Below are 18,693 nucleotides of genomic sequence, written 5' to 3' on the forward strand. Positions count from 1 at the left end.
ATAAATTTTATATGTTGGAGTTTGTAGTAGATTGAAAATATTATAAAATATCTTCCCTAAAATATCCTGGCTTATCAAAATTGCATTCGAATTAAAATAAAACAAAGAGACATTCATGTAAGGGATTCACATATTAACTATGAAAACAATCATGCAATTAATCACTATTAGATAACTTTAGGAACAGTGCAGTATCATGTTAGGAAGCAACCAAAAGATGTTATGAGACAATTTTACTTTTTTAATGCTGTGTGATGATGTACATTATAAGTTACACTCTGGGAAATTATCAGATATCGTTGCACTTTCAGATAAAGCTTGTCAGGTGGTTCTTTATAATTATTCTTTCCATCAGAAGAAAAGCCCAAAAAGTTTGGTACGTTGGTTTTATTCATTATGTTTGTGAAAAAAAGTATCTCAGATCAGCAAGCATCTTACATCTACAAAAGAGAAAGAGAGAGACAGTTTTTAAGTTATGTTTCTGAGCACTTCAGTAGAGCAAGCTGGGTAAGAAAGATTAAGAATTTTGGATTTGATTCTTTATAGAACCAGGGGATCTTAATTGCATGGTAATTTTGTTTACACTTTCCAAATTCACTTTCTTTATTTGGTCTAGCTATGTTAGAAAGCACCAACAAAATATTTTTATTAACATCCTCATTAAATGTCACTAATGATAAAACTGAATTTATACTTGGTCATTCAGAGCAATCAATAATAAATAATAGGCAGATCCATGGTATTAATAATTACTACTGTTTCCTTTAAACAGATGAACACTTGTAGTTTGGATTCAAAATGTTTATGCTTGTGTCAGGAAAGAACTCTAGGGCTGAGGATACAGAGGATACTCTGTTATGAGACTTTCCATTATTTCAGCCTTTTGTCTTGTCTTTTTCATGAGCCTCTTTTTTTTTTTTTTTAAGAATTCTTGCAGAAGGAAAAGGAAACACATATATACCTTTTATATTCTACAATATATTAAAAGTAAAAGCTCTTTGCTATTTATTTTTGGTTAAATATACTCAGGCCTATAACTTAAATTGAAAAATTCCTGGATGCATTGTTATTGAGTATTATTTTCAAAATGAATACTTTTTATCTCAGATTATTTAAAGCTTGATGTCTATAGCTATTTTGATCATAATCTGTATTTTAAATTTTTAAAGGTCTGACAATAGCACATCAAAATGTATAAAATTAAGGCTATCACTACCAATACATAAATGATATATCAATATAGACAAATTATATGAGATTGGATTTAAAACATGTTGGTAAAGAAAAAAAAAAAAAAAAACAAACAGCTGAGAACACTAGTCTTTGTATGTGAGTGTGTTTTCACCTGTCACATATTATTAAGAAAATAATTGTTCACTTTCTGGTTTATTTTGCTTTTATATAATTAGTTTGCTTAATAAGTCAAGTCAATCTGTGTGAACAAAGCAAATAAGATTAATTTGGGGCCTTTAAAAAAATGCTACTAGTTATATTGATAGTTTTCATTCATAAACAATACTGTAGGTTGCCCTGTAGTACCTGTAAATGATCTGCACTTCACCTGTTCTTTCCAACTGCTGGCTGGATGTTTCCTTTTTGGGTGTCTTGTCAACATATGAGACACAATACATTCAAAACAGAAATAATATCTTCCTCCAAAGACCTCTCCTTTTACATTTTGTATCTCAGGTGAGGGAAAATTATCCTATTGTAAACCAAGTAAGAACTCTAGGAATCATTCTCAGTTTAAAAAACAAAATAAAAAACCCTAGTACATGGCTCGACATGGTGGTTCACGCCCAGCACTTTAGGAGACCAAGGCGGGCAGATCACTTGAGGTCAGGAGTTTGGGATCAGCCTTGCCAACATGGTGAAAACCTGTCTCTACTAAAAATACAAAAATTAGCCAGGAGTGCTGGTGGGTGCCTGTAATCCCAGCTACTCGGGAGGCTGAGGCAGGAGAATCACTTGAACCTGGGATTTCAATGAGCCGAGATCACACCACTGCACTCCAGCCTGGCGACAAAGGAAGACAAAAACAAACAAACAAACGAACAACAACAACAAAAAACCCCAAAAAACTGAATACACCTACTTACAGTTATGCAATTAAAATGGCATTTCCTGGCCAATGAAATTCTACCCAATTTATAAGCCTAAACCTAAAAGGCATATTCTCAGTGAAAACCTTCCCCAATTTAAAAATTAGAATTAATAATTTTTTTCCCTATTATCTGTATAACTTTACTGGAGTACTTATCACAGATTCAAATTTTTGCTGTTTGTTGGTTAACTACTTTTTCACAACTATTTCTAGATATAAGTCATTTCAAAACTTAGTGATGTAAAACAACAGCTGATTTCATTTTGTTCATCATTTAGTAGGTCAGGACTTCAGGAGGATACAGTAGGCCGTTTTCACTTGATTATCTCATATGATTGCAGTCAGATGTCCAGCTGGGCTGCAGTCACGTAAAATCACTGACTCCTGGATGTGAAGGATGGCTCTCTCAGAGGGTTGGCAGTTGATACTAGCTGTTGTCTGGGAGCTCAGCTGGGGCCGTGAGTTGGACTGCCTAGATGTAGCCTCTCTAGCATGGTAGTGTTAATTAGATTACTCACATGGCAGCTGCATTTCCCAAAGCAAGTGTCACTAGGTTCGCAGATGAATACTGCATGACGTTTTGTGATTTAGCCTTGGAAGTCACACAGCATCACCTCCACTTCTGTTGGTTGTAAATGGCCTGCACAGAAAACTGATAGATCTGTCCTGTCCAGGTCTCCTATTCTCTGTCTGTTTCTCTAAAATGTGTATTACTTTCCATTTCATGTTTGCAGGTCTAATTTATTTCCCTTGTCAAGTTCTGCCTCAGCACTACATGCTTTTTTACATCCTTTACTGAGTCCATTATGCAACTACTGGAGCCAGCACTTATGTTCTTGAGAGCATCAATATAGTGGTTCAAATCCCAGGTCTCCTATTTAAAGATCTTGGAAAGTTAGTTAATTTATGTGAAAAGCAGGAATAATAACAGAACCTACATACCTCATGGAGTTGAGAGAACTGAATGAGAAATTGGTAGAGAACATTGCGTGACACATAGTAAGTACACAACATTAGCTATCATTTTTACCATATCTTTCTTCTTCAAAGCCCAGGTCAGTTTACTTGTACCTTTTAAAATATATATGGCATAGTCTGTACTTGTGGATAGTAGTTCATGGGCTTATTTTCTATTGTTTTCATATTTAGTCCAATGTCTTATAGACAAAATATGCCTGGAGATATCTGCATTGTGAATATCAACTCAGATGCCCTGTGATCTTTAAGCCTCAGTACACAAAACACATGAAGAAACTTGCATTTTTTTCTCTATTATTCTTTGTAACCTTTTCTTCCTATGATCTCTCTTGCAGAAATTAGAAAAGAAAAATCTGGGAAAACTTCTTCAGTTCTGAAAGATAAAGGTAACAGAGTTAATTTAATATGATAGTACAAATGTATTAGGAAATATATATTATTGAGAACATTGTACATTAACAGCATCCCCTTTGCAAATATGTAAACCAGAACTGCAGAGGTCACCCGCATATTTTTAAAAACTTGTATTTATGTATTTGTCCCTAAAATTATTTCTTCTCACTGTTACCCAGGAATTGCTCTGATTACAGTTCCCAAAAAGAAAAGAAAGAAAAATTTAAAAAGGATTTTTTAGTGAAAAAGGTAAAAAATATAGAAGGGAAGTAAAGAATATTAAGAAGCACTTGTCCCCAAATTCTCTGATTCTCTCCTTTCTAGTCCTAAAATATATATTTAGTGCATAATATATCCCAAGTGCTTGGTAAACACTGGAGATGATGATGACAGCAAAAATGGTAAAGCTACAAACAGGAAGTAAGATTTGGTAATTAGACCTCTGCATTCTGATATTTTCAAATGCTCTGAGGCATATTCTGCCTGCTTTAGTCTTGTCACACTCTGTATTTCTATGAAAAAGCATGAAATTCTTAATTAAAATTTGAACCTTCTATCTCCTGAGTGGACTAACTGCTTTCCTCTTTGCCTATGTAAATATTTAACCTGATCCTAAGAATAATGTCCACATAAAGCATCAAGCCTTCTCTACCTATTTCAGCCTTCAATGACTCCCCTCTCCTCTGAATTAACACACTTGTAATATTTATAATGTATTCTATAGTACGTATATGTGTTATATATATGTACTATAATATATAATTTATTATATATGTGTGTTATATATGTATATATAATAAATTAACTAAAATTCATCTATTTAAACATCAAGATCTGATATCATTCACCTTAATTTTTTGTGTGGACTGATCAGTGCTATATTCAATAAGTATTATGCATCTAATATGCAGTAATTAAATCAGATACTCACTAGACACGAAGGGTGCAAGAAAAGCATAGGCTATATTCTCTGAGAAGTTACAGTATTAAAAACATAATTAAAATTATAACAATTATGTTATTATTAATTAGGAGGTATCCTAATTAATTGGACCATGAATTAATTAGGAGGTATCCAGGATGCTATGAGAGGGTGTAATAGGAGATTCTGATCAATTTTATGTGACCAGGAATTTTTTTCCTGAAGAAATAAAATGAAATGTAAATGAGGAGATGAAGAGTTAGCCTGGTAAAGGTGTGGGAATTGTTTGGAGGAAGGCCAAAAGTGGTGCATCTACTCTTTGCCAGGCACCTTGATACCTAATTAACATATTTGTTTCAGCAAAATGTACTGGCTACCTCAATTTTTATGAACAAGGAATGTGAGGTCTAGCAATATAAGTTACTCAGTGTCACACTGTGGGTAATAGGGAAAGGTAAGAGTCAAAGTCATCTCTGCCCCACTTTAAATTCTATTTTTTCTTTTTAACACAGACACTACTTGCACCTTAGAATAGGGGTCTTATATTTGTATTCACAAAAGCACTTTTGCTTTGAGTGTAGATCTTATAAAAACACACAAAAAATCTATTTGGCATGGATGCATTGGACATAAACTATGAAAAATAGTCTTAGTTCTTCTGCTATTGGAGTAACTACACTTAATTCTCACAGATGGGCTTAATCTATTTTTCTTTAGTGATTACCTGTATTTTGGGACAGTTCCCTTCCCAGCCTCCACTCTCATGTAATACGAAAATCAATAAAAACAGCGTCCTTGATTACGTGAAAACCAAAAGTGTCATGAAAACATACTACCAGGAAAAGATATACATATATAATTTGCAATTAACATTTGTAAAATCTAAGTATTTTCTTCTTCCATTGTCATGTGGAAGAGATTTGGGGGGCATTAATGTCTTTATTTTAGTCTGCATTTATATCACAGGAATATTTGAAACACATGTTATTGTTCACTATGAAAGCAGCTCAAAAGAAAAGTTGGGGGCTTAACTCCAACGCTTCACTTTGGGCAATGATAATTATCAAAACTTTTAACTATTACTTAACATCTTCACATGTGCCAAAGTTTAAACTAGTTGGAAGAATGATTGTTAAAATCTTTCCTGGAAAGCATTACCTGGAGGAAATAAATCCACACTGACCACTTCATTAAGTAGGCTCTTGTAACTTCTAATATTGTTGCAATTGTGTATTTTATATCATCCTAAATCAATAATCATATGCTGCAAAACTTATATACATAATTTTCTAGTGATTTCAAATTTTAGAGAACATAGTAGATAATTTTACAATTGAAATTCCTTACTGAAAATTTTTTGTTCAATGTAAAATTATCTACTATTTTCTCTAAAATTTTAATCACTAGAAAATAATGTATATGAAGGTTTATAGCATATGATTATTGATTTAGGATGATATAAAATATATCTACTTTTTAATTCAAACTGCATTAATGTCCCCAAAATGCCTTTGTTATATTTAAGTTGAATACTGTTTTAGAAGAATTTTATTTTTTTCTGAATATAATTTATCATTACTAAGAATCAAAGAGAAAATTTTAATATTTCCTATAAGATTTTAGGGACTTTAAAAGCATCTGCCATGTTATTGTTTTTGGAGAGTCTCTTTGAAGCCTGCTGCTAAGCTGTGGCAGAATCAGAATGCAGAAATTTCACTTGCTAAAAATTCACTTATTTTATTAGAGTTGTATTTTGTCAGCTACTTCTATTAAACCACTAAGAGGTTGTCCACATTTGCCTGTTACTCATACATTACTTGCATGTGTACATCCAAATTCATTTTAAAATGATATTTCAAGTTTAAAACCAGCATTATTACAAGGAAATCATTTGGAGCCACATTGATCAGAGCTGTGACAACCATGAGTCAATTAGGCATTCAGAGATACATTATTAGGCTTTTGTCTTTATGTAAGGAAATATTGAGAGTTCTAGGGATGACTGTTTCAAAGGAAAAAAAAAAAAAAACAGGAGAATGATATGTCTTGCTACTTTTGTTGCTGGTTCAGTTATTGACTTTCCTGGACCAGTGGACTCACTTAAGCCTTTTCAACACACCCACAAGGGCATAGTCTTGCATGTGAGGTCTTGACCATCCAAAACACAGAAAATCCTGTTAGTGACCAATGATATTGGTTATCCTCCTTGTGGCATTCAACCTTATCCCAGATAACTTGTTTCTAACTCCTGGCCTAACATATCTGAGTACGGCAGATTCACCTACAGACTGAGAAAGAGCAAACTGAATCCAAACAGGCAACACAGTAGTTAAGTAATTTCTCCTCCTCTGAGAACACGATGATAGCACCTTTAGGTTTCTCTGTTGTTGGAGTAATGCAATTGGGCTTCAGAATTATTGACTAGTTTTGTGTCCCACGTCTGTGTATGTTTGGATATAATGGGAGAGGAATCTCGACAGAACTGATCTTCTTTAACTATGCTCAGGACTATGCAACTTATGATCCCCCAACTTCAATTTGTCCTCAACATGTTTTTTGTAGACATTTCCACCCAACAATTCCAAGCTAGAATTAAGGTTGGGGTAAGTTGTGTGAGGACTTTGAAACTGCTCCCCAACCATGCTGTACGTCATCATGGATACTCACCCAATTCCTCCTTACTGCCTTTGTCTCTGGGGGCAGTGTAAGGCAGTGGCAAATCTGAAACGATTTTCCTATTCCTTAGGGAATTGTTTTTCCATCACAATCTTCTTACCTCAATAATTTTGAGCGAGTTCCACTTTATATCCTAGCACCATTAAACACTTTATAGGCCCTGATCACCAAGAACCATAAATCATCCTATAGGCTCTTGGACACACACGAAGAAACTACCATATTTTAAAAAATGTTTTCCAATATTCTGCTTTTGACAAACAAGATAGATAAGTTGAAAAGTGGCTTAAGAGTTGACTCAAACCACTGACGTATCTCTCCTTCCTAGTGAAGAAGTACAGGGTTTCCATGTAATACTCTCTTCATTTTTTGTCGGATTTAATATCCTACTCACTTCCTTGAGTAGTTAGAGATTGCTCAGAGAGGTCTGTGGACTTCCTAAATTGGGACAAAAGCCCCTGAGGACAAAACAGATGCTGAGAATAAATGATCTGTAGGAAAGTCAGTGCAAGTGATGACTCAGCCTAGGAACAGAAGGCATCTTGCCAGTAGCAAACTTGGAAATAGAAATCACTTTTATTTTCTGAGATCATTCTCCAAAGCTTAAGGTAATGGGTTTACAATCTTTGAATGTCCTATAAAAGTGTATCTGTTACTCCACCCTTTCCTTCTCTCTCCACCAAAATCAATGTAGTTCTGTGGGCTGTCACTCTAGGTCCTGTATTTTATAACTACTAAACCCTCACACAAACATACACACTCACCCATTTAGATCAACATGCTGAATCTTGAATTCTGAGACTCAAAGCATTGCACTCTCCCGCCCCACTGGGAGTCTGTTTCCACTACCACTTCTCATTTCACAACACATTAATCCTTTTGGCTTAGCCAGGAAGTACAAGAGCAGCAAATTACCACCATCAGCTTGAAAAACAGTTAATGAAGCTTCCCAGTGTGTTTGTTCAATTCATGGCTCTTGATTTCATCTTCATATGCTGAAGTATATGAAAAAAAATAGCCCTATTTATACATAGCACCATAAATAGCAACATGAACATTTATTTGCCACAAAATACATTTTTAAAAAAGTTCTACTTGCTTATGGATATCTAAAGCTACAGCTTACCCAACAAGAAAATTTTGCTGTGAAAGATACAGTTCTTTTAATGAAACCTCAAAATCAATTCTTAATACATCCAAAACTATCTGGACAGTGTTAATTCTAAGTGATTACTACAGTGGCATCTCCATTTACAAGCACCACCATCATAGTCTCTGTATTTTCACCCAAATCATATGGTGGGAATAGAAAAAGGGACTGAAAGGATAGATCTCTTTCTTTCCCTTATAATTGTATTAAAACTCATTTTCGTCCATAAAATGTATATTGAGCGTTAATGTTGCAGAGGAAGAATAAAATGTGTTTATGTTTTATCTTTTATTAGACTGTTAATTATAATGATATTCAAGGCATTGCTCATATATATGTCTGGAGCCCATGATATGGTCTGAATCACACTGAAGATATGTTTGGAAGGTGGTAGAATAAGTAAAGTTTTATTTGCGTTACTTCAACCAAGGCCTTCATTTTGAAGACTTTAAAAGTTTATAGATAAAATTGTCTGCTAGGTGAAATTGTCTCTCAAATTTTGTTTTAGTCTCATTCTTGAAGTTTAACTTGAGTCTGAAGACTGAAACACCACTACATACGTGATATGTGCAGGATTTTCTATTTTGTTGTTTATTTTTTTGACACAATGTGGGCTAAAAGAAATAAACTGGTTCTGTGCCGATTAAACAGTTTTGGAAGACTTCTGGATGCTGAAGTCATGTGATTTTTTTAAAATTACAGATAAATAAGGTCCTATCCATCCAAATACTCATTCTCTTGAATCAACAAGTAGATTATAACTTGTTGAACAACATGTTTGTGCTAAGGAAAAATGATCAGTTTATGGCTTATTGTAGTCTATACTGATGTTTATTTGTTTCTATATGAGAAAATCATTTTTAAAGTGCATTATAAAATTTCTACTTACTTTCAGCTTACTGATATTTTCAGCTTACTGACTTCATTATATAGATATCTGAAAATCTCTTTGTCTTGGCTTCAAATAAATGTTCGATGTTTCTTTTCAGAACCTATTAAAGGGAAAGAAGAGAAAGTTCCAGCTTCCCTAAAGGAAAAAGGTAATATTATACAAAGAAATGCGAAGCCACATTGATCTGCCTTTTGCATATTAAGTTATTTGCAACAAAGTAATAAATCACTTCATTTTCAGGGTCTCAAAACCATAGCTTTAGTTTGCCTTCATATGTTTTTAAGCAAAAGAAAAAATATTTATATGCCATCATTAAATTCTAAATTGTTCTATGGAATAAAAAAGAAAGTGTAGCTGCATCAGAAATACTGCAAAAATTTTAAAAAGTCTCACACTATTCTGACTCCATGGGTCTGTAGTGAAATGGAGGAATCTACATTGTATAAATATCCAAAGGGGGATCTTAGGAATAGCCATGGAAACCAAAGATTTAAGATAAAATGAAATAGTAAAAAATTCTCAGTGAAATCCTTTGATTCTGTAAGTTCATGTATAATAGAATCCTAAACATATCATATAGCTAGGAGGAACTTAGAAACTGTAGTCCAATCCTCTTGTCTTACAGCCTGAATAGTCAAGACCTTTTTCAAAGTTATAGTTTGTAGTGGAGACAGCATTAGAACTTCAATCTCCTAAATCAAGCACTGTGCTTTTTCTAATGTGCTGTGGTGCATCTCTAGCCTTTCCGTTGTGATAGGCTTGAAGTAAGATAGATTCTGATATGCCGTACATCAAATTATGTCCCCTAAAACACAAACAAACTTGCCAAATTCAATGTAAAACATTAAATTTCTAACTAATCCAAGTATATTCTGTGGACATGGCATTGTGCTCAGAGTTGTCTAATATTTCTTGGTGTCAAAGTAAACATTAAAAATTTTCCATTGTGCCCATATTAATGAGTCACTGAAATTATAAAAACCATGTAATATACTTACTATTGTGAATGTTAGAAGAAGAGCCCGTTTCCCTGTAAAATATTGACCACACTTAGTAGAGGGGCTTAGCGGTAACATTTTCATCTTACTGAGATTATTTTATTGATAAGAGAAGGATTTCTGGTGAGTTTACATAGGCATGGATTGGGGTTGGAAGTGGTATGGAGATCAGTGGGAGAGGAAACCTGACAGATCAGTAAGAGGAATGAAGGATGCATGGAGAACCCCCATTAGTGAGTGTAGCAATGTATAAAACTATAGCCTTAAGTCATACTTTCCTAATTTTTCAATTAATGTTAAAATAAACATAACTGTTATTTAATGAAATGTAAGAACACAACATTATCTTTTTCTCAACTTCATATGTACCTAATTAAAAAATAATAATTAAGACAACATGGCTTCAAACCTATTAAGGCACTTATGCCTTCTTTTAGAAATGTGTTATTATAACTAAAACTTTTTTTTATCAGCTTTTATGGTAGTTACTTTATTGCTATACACTATTGTGTTATTTTGGCATAAGATGTAAACTAGTATATTTTGCTTTGCAAGAGGATTCATATATGTTATGTTAAATGTCCAACAGGCAGAAAAATAGTGCTATATTTTAGTATTCAAAGTTTAAATTAATTGAGAAAGGTAAGAAAAATATCCTGAACTTACTGAAACATTAATTCATCTTAAATAAATTCTAGGTTTCTTTAACATTATCTTACTGTTGGTTGACTTGGATATTATATAGCAATGTAAGTTGAAATGGTTAGATATCATTAAGTAATTTAATCACACAATGATGCTATATTTCTTTTGCCAATACAAGGTGGAAATATTTTTAAAAGGTGCAGACAGGAATATTATTTATCTATCTATATTTTTATTTTAAAAGTTTAGTTTTTGTTTATTTTAGTATCTGATGTCTGGAAATATATTCTCAAGAATCTTCTTCTACTCTTCCAAATATCTTCTTTTCATAATCCCATACCAGGTGGTCAGATCTAGCACCAGCCGGTTCATGGTTAGAGATATTAGTGATGGGGACAGGGGCAACGTATAACATATTGAAGAAGATACATTAGCTAAATCCTCAGTTTTACTTCAATGTACCATTTTCTTCCTAATTTTTAGTGAGGACTATGACTAGACAATGGTTTGTACAAAAAGATAATTAAATGTAATCACCAGAATAATTATTTTAAATCTCATTTTATTATTATTATTATTATTATTTTAGAAATTGAGCCCTTAAATTACTGTCAGGATTTTAATTAGTCATTTTAATTTTTCCCATTTAGAGTGACAATGATCTCTCCCAGATAATTTGCCAGAATATTAATGATGCTCTAAAGTTTTGTGCATTGAATTTCTTATTATTTTTTTGTTCCAAATGAGCAGCCAAAATTCAGACCTGTGATGCTGAATGTGAACGACAACTCCTGGAGATTTTATCAGCAAAGTGTAGTCATATCATGCAAAGCGACTTTAACTTTCACCTGTAGGAGGTGTTATCTCATTAGGCTTTCTTTCATTAAAGGGGATGAGTACCATCTCACACATATTGGAACAGTCACATCTCAAATAAATCTTTAGTAACAGGAATTAACTTTAAAAGAAAGTTTTTTTGGTTAAAGGTTTAACACTTCTTCTTTTAGCAATTAGAGAGCTCCTTAAAACGTTTCATTAAAAGAGCATCAGACATAATATGACAATATCATGCACAATTAAATGAGAAATTAATCTATTATGTGTTAATCCTATAATACTTAAATAGCCACAGCATATTCTTCTTTGAGTAAAGGTAGAACCATGTTCTAATTTATGCTCTTAAATCTGCTTATGCACTAAACTCTCCTATTGAATTAAAATAAAAATGTCAGGACTCATGACCAGAGATTCTGATTCAGTAATCATGTAGTGGAGACAAGGACTCTGGCCTTTTAACTGTCATTTTCCAGGAAAATGGAAGTGCATGTTCAAGATTTGAAGGCTCTTTTCATCTTCAGTCTTTAAAATGAAAGATAAAATATAGATGGATAAATTTTAAAAGCCATAACCATATGCAAACAAGAGGGAAACATTTAATTGGTTGAAAAACAGAGTGAAAACAAGGTAGTAAGCTGGAAAGAAGCTGTAGGGGTGCTGGGCTCTGGATCTTTAAACAGAATTGCTGACCAGGATCACATAAGGCAATAATGTTCATTGGAATAAGCAGGGATGTTGCACAAGTCTCATTGCAGTTAACCCGGTACTGAAGTGGAACCCCCATTCAAGAAAAGAAGGTGAAAAACATTTGCTGTGAATAGTTCTCTGGCGCTACAGTTAATAGGAAAGCGCAGACTCAGGAAAGTGGAGAAAATAAACTCAGCCCCTCATCTAGGACCTGAAGCAAGTCACGTATTGGAAGAGAGACTTACTTGTTCAGTAATATCCCTACTGACACTATGAGCCAAGTTTTGGAGCCATTAAAGTATACTTGGGACTAGAGGCCCAGTGAAAGATTGGGGTCAAAGGAAGGACACACAATCACAATCCATAGGAAAAAAAAAGAAACAGAAACGGCAACGACCACAATAATGCAGTACTCAGGCTGACATACAACCCGAAATTCCAAATCATATGAAAAAAGTTAATAAGATAGGTTTTCAGGTGGATGTTGGTGTTGGTTGGGGGTGTGTGGTCATTTGAGGCTGCCTCTGCCATCTTCAGCACGTGGTTCCAAGTTCTGCCTATGCATCGGCATTGCAGCCAGCAATAAGGAGGAGAGAGTGTGAGGGCATGTGTGCCAGGTGGCATGCATCAGTCCCATCCCCTTGCCACCAGGGAAGATTTAGGCTCCTGATACATTTAACTGCAAGGGATTCTGGGTGAGAGAAGGAATGAAGAACAAGTTGTGTTGGCTAGTCAGGGTTTTCTGCCATTATATGCCTTTCTATATGTCTGAAGATTATTATAATAGTATGGAGAAAATATGGACAATATGGAGTGATTTAAACTAGGTTGATTTAGACTAGGTTGATACAAGAATTTTAAAATGATTTTGACTAAACAAAACAACGCAAAAATCAATGTGCATGAATATGTGTAATATGATCACATATATGCATTTATATAACATAGCAAATTATACATATGTACTTATGTTTAAATATTAAATATAAAACACACTAAAAGTGTCATCCTGATTTCAACATTGTATCAAATATAGTATCAATGGAGAAAAGGTATAAGAATTGAAAAAGGATAATCAAAGTTGTTGTATTTGCAGAAAAGTTATCTTCATAAATATTCCAAGTTTACTCACAAACAAAATATTAGTATGAATAAGAGAAATTAGCAAAACATCTGAATACAAGATCATCTTATGAAAATTAATATTTAGCATTCCTAAACATAAGTGATGAATAATTCAAAAATTTATTAGTTCAGGGTACCCTATTCACAAACAAATTCAGAAACAAATTCTGTTACAAAGAATAAATGTAGGTAAATATTGATGACATTTTCATGTAAAAAATAGTGAAAAAAGTTTGAAATCCATTTTTAAAGGCTTGAGTAAATGAAGCAATATTTCCTTTTCCTATCTGGAAGTGACCATTTCCCTCTAAAGTAATGTATAAATTCATATGATTCATATAAAAAATATCAACAGTATTTTTAGAGTGGAAAAAAATGTTTTCTTAGATGTCTTTAAATTTGAAAGGACAAAAATAAGAAAATACTTTTTTGAAAAATAATAAGGTGGAATTGCCTGACCAAATATAGTTATTTTTTATAGAATTGCTTTAATTAAAATGATATGGAAATAGTACTGGTATAGTAAAGCACACTGAGAGAATATAACAGTGAGCCCAGAAATGAAGCCCTAAATGTAAGACAATACATTAGATGACAAATGTATCATTGAGACAATAAATGGAAAACCACACTTGCTTCTCATGTAGGAAAAATTTTAAATTCCGCTTTCATATTTGGGCAAAAAGAAATTTAAGACATCTTCAAGACTTGATGGTAGAAGACAAACTTCAAACATTCAGAAAAATAGAGGAGAAAATATATATAGCTTTTGGTTACAGTAGAATTTCTTAAGACACAAAGAGAGCAAATCCAGAAGAGTAAGATTAGCCACACATTGGAAAAATATATTGCAATGCATATAATGAACAAAGAAAAATAACTGATATTTTGAAAATCTGCAGATTTTATTTTTAAAAGGAAAGCAAGCACTTGAAATTTAAAGTTTGCCAGTTTCTATTTATTTTAAAAATAGCTAATTGAACAAATGACCAAATAATAAATTTATGATCACTGAAAAATGTGGGTGATATTTGTAATCAGTACTTCTTAGTTAATTTATAGTGTGGACTAACAATTTATTTCTATGACACAGTTCAGTTCAAACAGATGATAGAGAAACAATAGCTGAAATCTCTCTAAACTACATAAAGTTTTTACGAGACATTTATGTAAACCAAACATTAATAATAGGTGTATGTCTATAAGAAAATTTGGGTGACATTAAGAAAAATATTAATATACTCAGAATTCAATGTCATGGACTTGATAATATTTTAAAAAGTTGAAATACATTTCAAAATTGCTTCAACATATTAGAAGCCAGATTCAATCAAAATAAGATGCTACACTGAGGTGAGATAGAACTTTGAGATGGGATACTAGAAAAGAACATGCTTAGAATATAAGATTATACATCTGGTTTACTCCATGCTGAATTTGAGGTATTGTTAGGACACTCTAATAGAAATTTAGAACTGGAAGCTGGCTATCTGGGTGTATCAGAAAAAATATTGGGGTTGGAGATACACTTGTGAGCTTGTATTCTGAATTTGAAGATGTGGGCATGCCATGCATGGGTGAGATTTCTTATGGAAAGAGCCAAGGGTAAGAGAAATAAAGTTAGTAGAGAGTAAAGTTAAGTCTCAAAATTGAGGAACCCTAAACCTTCTTCTTAACATGAGTATAACCAACAAACTTGAATTCCAATACTAGTAATCACTCTCTCTGCTATTTATTTTACAGAAACTGGTAATTTTGCATGTTCTGTTGTCACTAGTTTTTATGACTCATTGCAAAGGTCCAATGTTGGTTCTATAAGCACTATTTTAATATTGATTAATGCAGACACAAACCTGCAGGGGAAAACTCAATGATTTATCGAAGGAGTATGTGTTGTGTCATCTGCTTTTTTGAGAAAGTATCAAGACAGTTGGTCTCAGAGACTTACCCCAAAAGGCACCTTTCAAAATAAGTTGATTCAACATATGCCATAGCAAACTTAACCAATGTTTTTGTCTTGCTACATCTAGAGATCACAGATATTCCAGTGTCCAGTGATTAACATAAAAAGCTTGAGTTTTGTCCCAAAAATTCCAGTTTCAAAGTCTTCAGTGTTCTGATTCTGTTTAAACTGATATAACAGGGATGTATTTTGTCTTTTGAAAATGATAACTCTAAGAAGATTAAATTAATCTATATATATTTTATTCACTACTCTAAATGTTTAAAATGTTCCAATAGTATTGCAATTCACATATGTCATCTTCACTCATGTCATTGTCGTCCTCTACAAAATATTAGAACTTACGGTAAAACATTTCCATAGTCTAATACTGAGTCTAGAATATTTGGTTTAGTATTTTAATTTTTTTTTCCTTTTTCTGAGTTTTTTGGTGCCTAGTCTCTAATACAAATTCTTAGTGCGATTTAATTCTGCCCTGAAGTATTTTAGGGAGAAATATTACGACTATCATGTTAACAGTGAAGAAACTGATGCCCAAAGACCAAATGATTGTCCAAGATTTTTATGCTGAATTAGCTACTTAGCTATCAGATTTAATAACCACTAAAAATAATCTTATTTTTCTTTTTTTTCAATATTGGAATATATTAGCAAAACTTAATCCTAACTCATAGTCAAAATTTTTGTCTTTGTAATAATTTTATTGTGTTTGCTAGGAATGGAGGAAGGTTACAGATAATCTGTTGATTAATAAAAAAAAGACCCATCAAGATTCTAAAGAATAAAATCTTAGAAGATGCCTTTAAAAACCATGATTAGTCATTTTCTGAAGAATTGTGAAAGTGAAAAGTGGACCCATAACAGTAGCACTTTCACTTTAGGCAGGAATTTCCAACCTGACACATTTCTCGTTATGTCCCTTATGCCAAAATGTCAAGTTGATAGGATGGAAAGAGGTCATGTATTATTTTCAAAAGTAGTTGAGGGGGCCAGGATTTTCTCTGCAAGCACTGGCTTTACAAAAGTACTGTATCCAAGCACTGAGAATTTTTATTTTCTTCATCCTAAATGTTAATATACAACAACAATATGTGTACAGCTGTGTGTATGTGAAATACACGTGCAAGTCTAAGCATAGAGCTCCAATATTCCTTCCTGGGTATTTTTTAAATGTCAGCCCTCATTAAAAAGGCAGAATTGAATGAAAGAATGGGTTACTATCGCACTGCAACCCTTCTTATCACTCCAAGCTATTTTATGCATATGTTCTAATATGCTTCTCTCCTTGAAGGGATTTTTTTTTTTTTTAAGAGATGAGGTCTTGCTCTGTTGCTCAGGCTGGCATCAAACTCCTGGTCTCAAGAGATCCTCCTCCCTCAGCCTCCTGAGTACCTGTAATTGTAAGCATGCACCACACACCTGACTTCTGTCTATTAACATTTTAAAAAATATATTATTTCTACTGTAAGTCATCTATTATTTTTACATTTTTGAACAAGATATAAGATGATTCATACTTAAACCTATGACCTTCTATCTACTTAATTTATTATTCTTACTTCAAATTCAAGAAAATCAATACTGGTACCCAGAAAAACAAGCAAGAGTCTAGTGACTTCCCCTCAGTAAAGGAGAACTAAGGAATGCCTGCCTATTTACCTTGATAAGAGGCTTTTGCACAACTTTCCGAACCCATTGAATGGTTTAAAGTCAGCAGGTTCATTAGTTGAAATATTTCCAACCTGCCATCTGCCATCTTCAAATAACAACACAGGGCCTGGTTCTGACAGTTTCTGCAGGACCTACAAATGCATGCAGCCACCTCCAATTATATCTTACCTATTTAAATGCCCACTCTTCACATTGGGAAGCTTCAGGGAAGGAAAGAATAATGAGGCACATATAAGTAGGCATAAAAGAAAGAACAGATAAAAGCAGAGTGACACTATCAGAAGCGTGGTACATTGCATTTAGCATATACAAAAGACAAAAGACAATGAAAATGAAATGATGACAGAATAAGGCAGGGACAATGTATACATTTATTCTGTGCTGCAAAGAGAGAATACCCTGTGGCCCATTTTGTGTTTTTAATATCCACTCAGCAAAGCTTTTCTGTGAGCATCAAACTCCTATGGGAATGTTGCCAAGGAAGGATTGCAGAATCAGGACTCAGGCATAAAGCATTGAGTCATGACTTAAGCACCTGCATTACAAACTGGAGTCATTTTAAAACTACACCTACAGAAACTTATCAAGCATAATTGCTTTTGTTTTGTTTCTGTTGTTGACTTAATGGGTCTGAGAGGTGTGTGAGAGAGACAGAGACAGACAGAGAGAGACAGAGAACATGCGTGTGTGGAGGTGTGCTTCTGTGTGTGCCTATGTGTTATGGAAAAAGCACTGATGTCAGTAGTTTGAGGCTTTTGCTTCCTGAAATAACTAGCAATAAATAAATTAGTTCATGTAGCCACTCTGAATAGTTTTATCAGACAGACAAATTAAATATAAATATCTGAAGATAATGTGCACCAGGGTTCAGTGTCTGGTGGGTCAGTTCTAATGTGTTTTTCCACACATGTAAGTGTTTTGGATTGTGAGACAGGGATTCTGCTTCATATTTTGATTTAAACACCCTAAAAATGAAGTTAGCATTTTGATTTCCCTGTCATTTTGAAACAGCATTTTAATTTAGTTACATATCCATAACAATTTTTGAGTGTTCACATAATGTTCTGTGGCTGTTCTAGGCAGCGAGGCTCCAAAGACGAAAAGACAAATTTCCTGTCTTCAAAGATCTCACAAGACAGTGAAAAAAGAGCTGGGACAGGGGAAAAGTGAAATGTTGGCCAATGCTCCCTTCAGTAAGGCAGACCAAATTTTCATCCAATCAATGGAGATCTGTTATTTCAATATTAGTACTTGAATGCTCAGGAAATATTTGTTAAATTATTCAGTCTAATTCTAGCCACAAATTCCTGAGATAATTATAATGTTCCCATTTCAAAAGGTAAGAAAATGGAAATTTGGAGAGTTTCAGAGACCACATATTAGATTACTTGGTTGAAAAGGAAATAAATTTCAAACTGAGGAATTGTTTGCTTGGTTAGCTTTTGCCTGTTTGTTTGTTTTCCTTCAACTGCAGTGGCAAAAATGATCTCTGCAACTCCTTGACATGAATGAGGTTGAACTATCACTTGAGAATATCATCACCTTGCTTCTTTATTATGCATGGAAGGATTCCTCAATTCATGAGCAAAGATGATACTAATTTTGAAAGATAATCAGGAAAAATGGGAGCATAGAGAATGCATGAAGTGTCA

General features: G+C 33.5%; 1 protein-coding gene across 20 annotated transcripts in view; it reads left to right on the top strand.

The window, feature by feature from the left end:
* Positions 1–18,693, top strand: part of TRDN (triadin) — a 407,680-nt gene that overhangs the window by 282,959 nt on the left and 106,028 nt on the right. For all 20 annotated transcript variants that reach the window (XM_050788685.1, XM_050788686.1, XM_050788691.1 and 17 more), the window contains 2 exons: positions 3,418–3,468; positions 9,213–9,263. In XM_050788685.1, coding sequence (XP_050644642.1) covers positions 3,418–3,468; positions 9,213–9,263 — 102 coding nt within the window. The remainder of the gene's footprint in view (positions 1–3,417; positions 3,469–9,212; positions 9,264–18,693) is intronic.

This window comes from Macaca thibetana, chromosome 4 (genome assembly GCF_024542745.1).
Source record: "Macaca thibetana thibetana isolate TM-01 chromosome 4, ASM2454274v1, whole genome shotgun sequence".
In the NCBI taxonomy this organism is placed as follows: domain Eukaryota; kingdom Metazoa; phylum Chordata; class Mammalia; order Primates; family Cercopithecidae; genus Macaca; species Macaca thibetana.